The 10363-nt window shown below is 36.8% G+C and overlaps 1 protein-coding gene across 1 annotated transcript in view; it reads right to left on the minus strand.

Annotated features, from left to right (window-relative positions):
• LOC102843772 (survival of motor neuron protein-like) overlaps window positions 1–10363 on the minus strand; it is a 36890-nt gene that overhangs the window by 10867 nt on the left and 15660 nt on the right. The window contains exons 4-7 of the mRNA XM_006900035.1: window positions 9646–9858; window positions 9342–9491; window positions 5400–5495; window positions 4041–4151 (exon numbers count right to left, since the gene is read on the minus strand). Coding sequence (XP_006900097.1) covers window positions 4041–4151; window positions 5400–5495; window positions 9342–9491; window positions 9646–9858 — 570 coding nt within the window. The remainder of the gene's footprint in view (window positions 1–4040; window positions 4152–5399; window positions 5496–9341; window positions 9492–9645; window positions 9859–10363) is intronic.

Raw genomic sequence — 10363 nt, forward strand, 5'->3', positions numbered from 1 at the left:
GTTTATGTCTCTTAAAAATGTATTTGCTATGAATAAGTCATTGATTGTGCAAAATTTGATCATTCTCTCTCCATCTCCATTTCTGTCACCGAGTCCATGCTTTCCATCTACTGAATCTTCTTCTTTGTTCCCAACTTTTCCATTCTAGTCACCCATTATTATCAATGAAATTTAAAAAAAGGTAAATAATTCTGAAATACTACAAAGCATCGATGAATCTAGAGGACAATATACTGAGTGAAATAAGTCACAAAAGGACAAATACTATGTAAGGCAACTTTTATAAGTAGTGTGGTCCATAGAGAATTGCAGTTCTAAGCAGAGACTATGCCCCTGGTGGTTCAAATCCGCTAACTACTCTTAAAGGAGAAGAATGGACAATCTCCTCCCATGTGATTTACAGCATCAGAAACCCAAGGAAGGGTTTGTCAGCTGTAAGATCCAAATTGATGGCAATGAGTGAGTGATAAAAATCTAAAGGCTTTTTGTTGTTAGGTGCCGTCGACTTGAGTATGACTCCTAGTGATCCTATGAACAGATCTGAATCCTTTCCTGTCCTTAAAGTATGGGGCAAAGCCTCATCATCATCCTTGCCTCAATCTGGCTGCACCTTCTCTGAGACATATCTGTTTCTTTCTTTGGCAGTCAATGGGACATTCTAACTCTAGTAAAACCACAGTTCAAAGGCATCTACTATTCTTCTGTCATCCTAATTCTTTGTCCAGCTCTTAGCATTGTAGCAAATGATTGAAAAGACTATGGCCAGAATCAGGCATGCTAGATCTTTAAATTCTCCATTATTGTCAGTTACTCTGACACCTTCCAGGTAGGTTTTTCTAGATATTACTCCTGATTTTAATAACTTGGGAATGGTGGAAGAGTACATGTAACTGTCAGAAAGATTAAGATAGAAGCATGGTTACTGGGGATGAGAAGGATTATAGAGGGGAGGAAAATGAGATAGAAAATAACAAATATCGATTTCTTCCAGTCAGTTGGCCAAGTGGTTGTTCTCCAGATTTCTTGGTTTAATAGCTCCATAACTAAGATTTTCTACCTGGCCCTCTTCAGTACAGGGATGACTGGCTGCTCAACACACTCCTCCTACCCCCTTTCCTTCTTTAAGCTGTGTACAGTGAAAATTGTCTTTCCTGTATTTTTCTTCACTGGTAATGTAATAAGCATGATGGTGTCTTCTATTAATACATTATTCCAGTCTTGCTGGTAATTTTGTACAGTATAATGTATGAATTGCTGTGCTGCAAAGCCAAACAGGTGCAAAATATTGAAAAATCATTGAAGTGTATAAAAATTGCAGTATCTTTAAAATCAGTAAAATTAACTAGCATATTATTTACTTTGTTTTTTAGTTAACAATGTTGTGTTCTCTGTTGGGGGGAGTCTTGTGTGCTTGGGAGGGAAAGGGAAGTAGGAAGTCAACTTTTTGAGTATGACTCTAGTTGACTTTCTCTTAGCAAGATTTTGAACATTGAAGTGTATCACTTGAGAGGTGCTTTGAAAACTCAGTCAACTTGATGTAGTTTCAGTGACATTTTAAAAGTAGTTAGATTCCATAAATAGCAAGTAAGCCTGAATAGAGGATACTGCAATTTTCAAAGAACAGCAGCAGCTCTTTAAGTGTTTGAATTTTCTACTAGGGGGCAGGGAAGTGTCATTTATTTTGAACAATTCTTGAACTGATGTCAGCACCTGAGTGGCTCAAATTTAAGTCTGGGATGACATCTTCTATTTTTACATGAATCTTTAAACAATTCTGTGAGCAAAGTTTGTAGCTGCTGCATTATAGTCTGTCTTTATAGCAAGCTCCAGCAAATCACAGATATGGTGAAGGATCTCTAATTTTATGCTTGGAGCATGCAGTACGTACCAGTTTCTGATGTTTTGGGTTAGGAGTGAGATGAATAAGTGTGACTATTAAAGCTGCTTTGTTAGCATAGAAGACTTCTCCATTCTATATTGGTTAAAAACAAATTGCAGTTGCCCTATTTGCAAATTAGATAGGAATTAATTATGTAACTGTACTGTCTAGTAAACTAGCAAATGATAACATTTTATTTTTCATGTACTGGACAATATGATTAAAATGAATTCTGTCCTTTTTACTCCCTTTAATGAGGTCTTCCATGTTTGAAGAAAAGTTGTATTGCACTATTGGATATAGTTTTGAGGACACATATTTCTACTTTTTGAGTTTAAAGTTCTTTTTTTCATCTGTTTGAAAGTTTTAAACATTTTCAGATGTTAGGTATAGTACTTGAAGTTTTCACTAGAAGCTTACTTTCGAGTTTTGAAGCCTTTATTCAAACTGCTTTTAAATATGTGGCTTATTGTCAGTGTTCTTACCCCACGCCCCCAAAATTAGTGGGATATTTTTGTTCTTGTTGTTGTTTCTTTCCATCATATCTATATATAAAATGTTTAGACTCCTTCCCTCCTTATCCCATGTATTGCCCTGCTACTCATAAAACTATTTAACTATGTTTTGGCACCAAAACCAATGACAAATAACTAAGTGTAATGAAAAATTAGAGCAAAGAGCAATTCAGCTTCAGTCTTTACATACCATGAATAAAACATACGAAGAAGTTTACATGGTGATTGTTCACCTGCAGTACTGTGGACTTTTAACATTATGTCCCCCTTTCAGTGAAACAGGGCAAAAATAATCATCTGCCATAACTGTTATTTGCTGATTTTGGTTGTTTTTTGGGTTTTTTTTTTATGGTAATAATCTATCCTTTTGACACTATTGCAACCAAACTGACTTTAACATCTTGGCTTTAGTAGGTATAGAACATAATGGATTACCATCTTTACTGGTGTAATGTGTTAAGCATTATATGCTGGTAGAATCTAGTTTCATTGTTTTAGGTGGAAAGTATTCTTTGGGTTTCCATTTTGAATGTGTTTGGACTAAATATACAATAAATTACTGACGTCTGCAGCAAATAAATGAATGAATGCCTTCTAGTTGAATGTGTATTGTGCCAGGTCTTAAAAGCTTGTAGGCAGCCACCCAAGGCACATTGGTTTCCAGAAACCTGGAGCAATGGAGGAACAAGGTGAGTCAGGACTAGCAGGTGGATATGGACTCAGTGGTGAACTGTCTAAATAATTAACTGCCTCCCTTACTCAACAAGATGGATTGTGACACGGTGCCTGTAACATTGGGCTTGAGCACGTCAGAGTTCATGAGGATGGAGCACGATAGGACAGGGTTTTGATCTGTTATTCTTAGGGTCACTATGAATTGTAGCTGACCCTATGACATCTAATTACAATAAATAATTAAAACAAGATTTTTAAAAGTACAATTACATTTTCTGGGTTTAACACAAGAATAATTTAAGCCTTAGATGGCACTTACAAATTTTAAGGTAGTTTGTAGCTTTGCTGTTGCTATGTATCATCAAATCTAAACCAACCCATAGCTGATCCTCCAGTGGGTTGTCAGAGGCAGTAAACAGCACTGGAGGAGACTGCCCATCTTCCTCCCATGGAGCTGATGGTGAATTCAAACCACATGCCTTTGGGTTGACAGCGTAGCTCCTTAAAGGCACCAGAAGTCCCTGTTTTTAACTTTAGGACCTAGATAATGAAACAACTCCCCCACCCCCAACACATTTGTGCAGATCTAATTCACATCACATGAAATTCACCTATTTAAACTGTACAAGTCATTGGTTTTCAGTACATTTAGAACTGGGTATCCCTAAGCTTTAGAATGTTTTCATTATTAAAAAATAAATAAATAAAATGTACATCTTAGCCATCAATCCCCAACACCTTACCCTTTATACATGCCAACCTAAGCACCAATTTCTGTTTCGGTAAAAACTAGCAAGCCTCTCATCAATTCTAGCCATTTTATAGAAATAGATTTATATATTATGTAGTCCCTTATGACTGGTTTCTTTCACATGGCATGTGATAAATGATGTTTAGGTAAAAAAAGAAACAAAAGTAAGTCACACAATCACAAAGGCATTGTTAAATAAAAATGCTAAGTGATTACTTACCATATAATAGCCAGTATGATAGCCACTCATGTACCAAGAGATCAGCATACTTCCCAAAGCATCAGCATCTTCAAGAGAATCTGGACATATAGGAGGTGGGGGTGGAATTATCTGGAAATAGAAGAAAAAAAAATTTTAAAACAAGTATTTTTGCTCTAAGTAAATATTTTTAAAACAAAAAGTGAAATCTGACAAATCAATCCACATACAGAATGCTAGCCAACCAGTAATTTAAAACTTACTTGAACAAGGATGAAATTAGATCTAAAAATGTTTCAACATTTTTCTTTGACTACAACGATATTTTCTATTTCATTATGTAACTACAAGTAAAATATCAAGAGTAAATATTCCACTCTCTGCCACCTCTGTCACTGCAGAGAAGGGAGGAGGAAGCGGGAGAGGGGCCCATGCCACCTCTCAGCCAAGTCTTCCAGCCACACTGCCGCCCAATAGTTGAAGCTGATCGCCTGCGCCAAGTTCACCTGCACTTATGCCCTGATCTGAGCTGGATACTGGGCTGCACAGAGATCAATTACTGCATCAGTGTTATGGTGACCAGATACGAGGGCTGAAGAGGGCTCAGCAGTATTTAGTGAGGCTCAGAATGGTGTCTCTGCTAATCCCAAGGGAGCTTCAAACCAGTGCAATCAGCAGAGACGCTGATACTGCTGCCAAATTGATGTGTGCAGGAGCTGCAACAGTCGGAGTGGCTGGTTCTGGTGCTGGTTTGGGGACAGTCTCTGGCAGCCTCATCGTTGGCTATGCCAGAAACCCTTCACTGAAGCAGCATCTGCTATCCTGGAGTTTGCCTTGTCTGAAGCTATGAGTCTCTTGTTTGATGGCTGCTTTCTTGATTTTGTTTGGCATGTAACAGAAATAAGTACTAGAGATGCTGGCATTTATATTAATTATGGAAGGCATGTAATTCTACATATCTTATTGTGACTTGAGAAACTATAGTGTTGGTGCTATGGAAATGTACATTATTTCCAAAGTCATTTCTTTAAAGGGGAAAACTTTATTATTTTTTTTTTAAATTTACATTTTTTTAAAAAAAAATTTCAAGGACAGTTTTAAGTAAAGATACTGAGAAAATACTTATCTAATCCAATCCAAAACACCAACCTGTCAAAAAGTCTTTATATCCAGTCTATTGCAGATTAAAATTTTATTATTAGAAACAGAGTCTATTGGACAAGAGGCTAAAAGTCATACCTACCTAGAAAAGCAAGTCATTATTCCTTTCTGTAAAGTGCAATTCCTTCTCTAAAAGAATGAGACACAATCACCTACATTCTGCTAAATGCTACAGCATGTATGAGAAAGCAAAGTTTAATCTAATTCTTTTGCACTTACTGGTGGTCCAGAAGGAAATGGAGGTAACCAGCATGATAAGAAGGAAGGGGGTGGCGGCGGTGGCGGTGGTAGTGGGCCATTAAATTTTAGGCCTGGCTGCAAAGAAACATTTCAAAGGAAACTTAATTTGCTAATTTCAATGAAAGAGAGGAAAAGGATTTAATATCAAAAGAAACAAAATGATTGCCCACAGTAATATCTGTATTACAGAGATTAACTAATAAGTGTAATTTCCTATACAAATACTAAAGTGAAATATATTTAAAAGTAAAACTCACACAAAAGTCCACAATTAAGGCTGCATAGTGGAATGTACTTTGGGCGGCGGGAGGGGTGTGGGGAGATTATGTCCCAGGGAGGGAGTGTTTCTTTTATTTGAAAGAGAGGAGCGAAGGGGGGGGGCTGGGCGGGGAGAGAAGTGCAGCAATGAATGAATGGAAATTCAAAATCTCTGTAAATGCTCATTAAAATTATTTTTAAAAAAATAAAGCTTAAGAAGAAAAAAAAAGTAAAACTCACAACCTTCCAGAGTTCTTTATTTTTTTTTTTTTAATTTTATTTCTATATGGTTCTTTGGGGAATAAAAACAAAAAAATTTAATTATTTCATAAATTAGAGACATTGGTATTTAGTAGGATATTATAGTTCAATCATAAGAGACTATATTTTCTAATGGATAATAAATCGTATATTCTCTGGACAGACATCTGTCTTATACACACACATACTTAAAGAGTATATATTGTAAAAACTAGCATACTTCTCACCAAACAAGATTAGTCCCCTGAAATCAATTAATTAAGCATAATTCAAATCTAAAAAAATTATGAGGTTGCTCGTTTTCACTTCAAGAAACGTGAAAGCAAAGCAAAAGTCAATCAAAAAGAAACAAATCTTTTTTGTTATATTTCTACTACTTAAAAGAAGCCTTATAATTCACATTATTATCTATTCAAAACAACTTGGAGCCCTTTTAAGATTCTATCCATATGAAGTTTTCCGTCATTTCCAAAAGCAATAGTGAGAAGAGATGGGACCTCAGAAGGCTTTTAGGACCAAACAGTAGGCTCTGCGTCAAGGAGAAAACGAATATACCTACCAGTAATGTTAATGCTCACCCACAGCTCTTCTGGGAGGATCTAAATCATTGAAGCGCCCTCCTTTGTTTCCAGCTGGGAGCTGGGGCCTGTCAGTCCTGTCAGCCACGAGGACCTGATATGGGCCACCCTTGGCCAAGTGTCCTTCAGATCCACACTTAAAGCAAGTGAGTGGGAGCTTCCTCTTTACTCCCTTGCCTATCTGTGGCTCTCACCTGTGACACTGTCTACTGAAGTGGCCCAGCTTTCCACAGTGGAAGCAATTCTGACCTCCTCCTTTATTACCTTTGGATGGCACTGTGTATGAGTAATACTTCCTTTTCCTGCCACAGGCCCTAAACTGGCAGCAGTAGCTGCCCCAATAATTTTGGCCATTCTCTGGTCTTTTCTCTTCCCTCTAGATCCCAGTTGTTAAAAGAGGGAAAAATTTAAACAAATGTATAACAAATAATTTTGAACATTATAATCTTTTACGCTTAAGGCTAGAAATATTAACAATATGACCATTTCCAATCCAGAGATACATGTTCCAATGCTCCTATTTTCCATAAATGGTTTTGGTAAGAAGAATATTGTAAATGTGGATACAGTTCCACTAATCCTCCTCCATGCCACGATATAGTGTTATTGGCATGAGCAGTTATAAATCCATTGCCATCCTTACTCTAACTTAAAGTTTTTTTAAAGCAGTTCCTTACTTCACCTCTGCCTTGCATGTGGACTTCCAAGCTAGAAAACAACCCAGTGGTAGATGGAATTTGCTCCAAGACTTAAGAACAATAAATGACATAGTTAAACTTCTACATCTTATGGTTCCTAACCTCTATACTATAATACACAAAGTGCTAGTCAATAGGCCTTTTATTTTAAGAACTACCTTCCCTCTGTAACTTACTTTGTGCCACTGGTAGAACCTCTACTTGGAATATTAGAGCTTTCTAATTTTTGACTCATGTACTTTTAACTTGTTAGTCAAATTTGTGTCTTCTAGGCTGCAACAGTTCCACGATACATCTTCAAGGATATGAACATGTACAGCTAAGCACAACTGATAACAGTGCATCTAAATTCCAAAATCAATCTCCATAATCATCTATGTGTTTCCTATTGCCAAAGATGCCCTTAAAAGTAGTGAGAGACAATCTTCACCCTGAAACCTACAGTGTCCCTTTTCAGCAGGAAGTAGCTAGGAGAACACGCCATCCCCTTTTCCTTATGAATCAGGGTGAAGTCTCTCTCAGGGAGGTGTGATAGGGAATGGCAAAGGACACACTGACAAAGGAGATTAATCAGAACTGGCTTTGACAAACACTGTGGCAATGGGACAATTAGAACAGACTTTCAAGCGGGGGGAAGAGGAACATACTGGGGGGGAGGGTAGAGAAAATAGTGCAACAATGAATGAATGGAAACCCAAAATCTCTGTAAATGATTATTAAAATTAGTAAAATTTAATAAAAAAAAGCTGGATTTGAAAAAAGGAGATTAAATATAAAAAACAAATGTTAATATTAAAATCAGAATAAATTTTACTGGTAAAATGTAATTTTTTTATTAATTTTAATGAAAGTTTACAAAGACTTAGGGTTTCTAGTCATTCACTGTTGATAAAGGAAGAAAAAAAAAAGATTCTATCCATACTGTTATTATTCACAGCTGACCCTCCAGCGGGTTGTCAGAGGCGGGAAACTACAGTAGGGGAGATTTCTCAACTCTCTCGGTGGATTCAAATAAATTGCCTTTGGGTTGGCAGTGAAACTCCTCACCATCAGGCCACTATAGCTCCCTCTACCAATAGTCCTTGGGAAAACACATCATTCTGGGAAAGGTGGAAGATTAGGGAAAGAGAGGAAGAGCCTCAACAAGATGGATCAACATAGTGACTCTAAAAATGGGCGGGAACATATGAGAGATCATGAATGAGGATGGGGCAGGACAGGGCAAGGTTCACATTTCCTGTCCATACAGTTGTTTGGAGTCATATTTGACTTGATGGCTCCTAATAATAACAACAAAACATCCACATTAGATGTAAATATTTATAAACTGCAAAAAAAGGGCACCTGTACTATATTTTCTGTCTACTTTCATGAATTTTACAAAAGTGGTCTTCTGAAGAGCTAGAGTATCATCCACCTGATGATAAAGTATTATTATATAACTTTGCTAAATTGATAGTTTAATTCTTCTTAGCATTCCACAAAAATGGCTGGGAAACTCTTTCAGTATAAAAGTATATATATATGTGTCTTTCAGTATAAAACTCTTTATATTCTGCATCATTTCCTATCTTATTTCTTTTTCAAAGAATTCTCAAATGGAATCTGTGACTGTGTAGCATTTATGTGATCTTCTCTTAGAAGCTGGCAAATTAATTCTGGCTCACCGTGACCCTATGTACAACAGATCAAAATCTTACTAGATTCTGCACATCCTCAATCTCTTCTGTGCTCACGTCCACTGTTGTAATAACTGTGTCAATCTATCTCATTGAGGGATTTATTCTCATGGACCAACTCTCTATACATTTCTGAGTGTGGTGTCCTTCTCTACAGGCTGATATCTTCTAATAACATGTTCAAATTACGGCTAACAATGAAAAGAATGAGAATTCCACAACATTTAACTGTGCTCATGAGAAACTTGTACATCAACCAAGACTCAGTCATTCAAGCATAATAAGGAAACATAGTACATGATTTAAATTCAGGACAGGTGTATGTCAGCTTGTGTTCTTTCACAATATTGTGCCATGTAGGTTTGACCATCAAGTTTATGCAGAAAGTCAATGTTCCAATTCTATCCATTATTTCTTGGGAAATTTTTTTCTGAGTAGTAAGCTTACCTTTCCTGGTCCTGGTCCTGGCATCGGGGGTGGTGGAGGGAGAAAAGAGTTCCACGGAGCAGCTTTAGACTTAAAGTTACTTGATTTATTTCCAGGAGACCTGGAGGAGTTCTCACTGTCATCTGTTGAAATTTGACTTTCATTTTCATTCTGTAAAAAGGAAGAAAAAAACAGGCAGTATGATTATAAAAATGTCACAGTTTTAAAAGTGTTAGTGCTTCAATAGATCAAACTGATTATAGTAATTAGTTTCTTACACATTCTCTGATTCTAAGAATTTTACTTGTTTTTCAAATTGTCTTACCTCTTGAGTAATCTCCTGAACACTGTGGTCTACATTATTAGCTCCTCCAAATGTTGGGAAAAGTAGATCAGTCAGATTTTGTTCCTCTTTATTCCCATATCCAGTATAAACCACAATACAGGTTTCTCTCTTAAAATCAATTGATTCAATGGTAGCCGGGTAAATGCAGCCATCTTCTGACCAAATGGCACAACATTTATCCCCAACTTTCCACTACAAAAGAAACCAAAGATACACAAAAATATTTACTTCTTTAAAAACAAAATCTACTTAGTGGATGGTAAGTAGTGTAGGGACACAAAAGGAAGACAATATCCAGCTACCTTATCTGGCAGGTAGAACAGTTTAGTAAAAAAAGACTTTTAGGCCAGAAATATACAACTATAACTTCTACCTCTGCCACTTACATAATCTTGGAAATGTTCTTAACTCTTTTTGTATTAATTAATACAAAAAGTATACACTCTTATGTATTTGTAGTAAAGACTAACAGAAAGGAAGAGATGTGTGCTAAGTGTGTACTTGGATCTAGCACTCAGCCAATGCTCATCAAATGTTACTTGGCTTTCTTGTGTCTTGAAAATAAAATTGAGGGGGAGCTCTGGTAACCTAGTGGCAAGAAGCTGTACTGCAATCCCAAAGGTACATGGTTCGAATCCACCAGATGCTCTGCTGGAGAAGGAGGGACAATTTCCTCCTGTACCAGTCAGATCTGCTT

Source organism: Elephantulus edwardii, unplaced genomic scaffold (genome assembly GCF_000299155.1).
Source record: "Elephantulus edwardii isolate Elephantulus edwardi_28Jun2011 unplaced genomic scaffold, EleEdw1.0 scaffold00271, whole genome shotgun sequence".
In the NCBI taxonomy this organism is placed as follows: domain Eukaryota; kingdom Metazoa; phylum Chordata; class Mammalia; order Macroscelidea; family Macroscelididae; genus Elephantulus; species Elephantulus edwardii.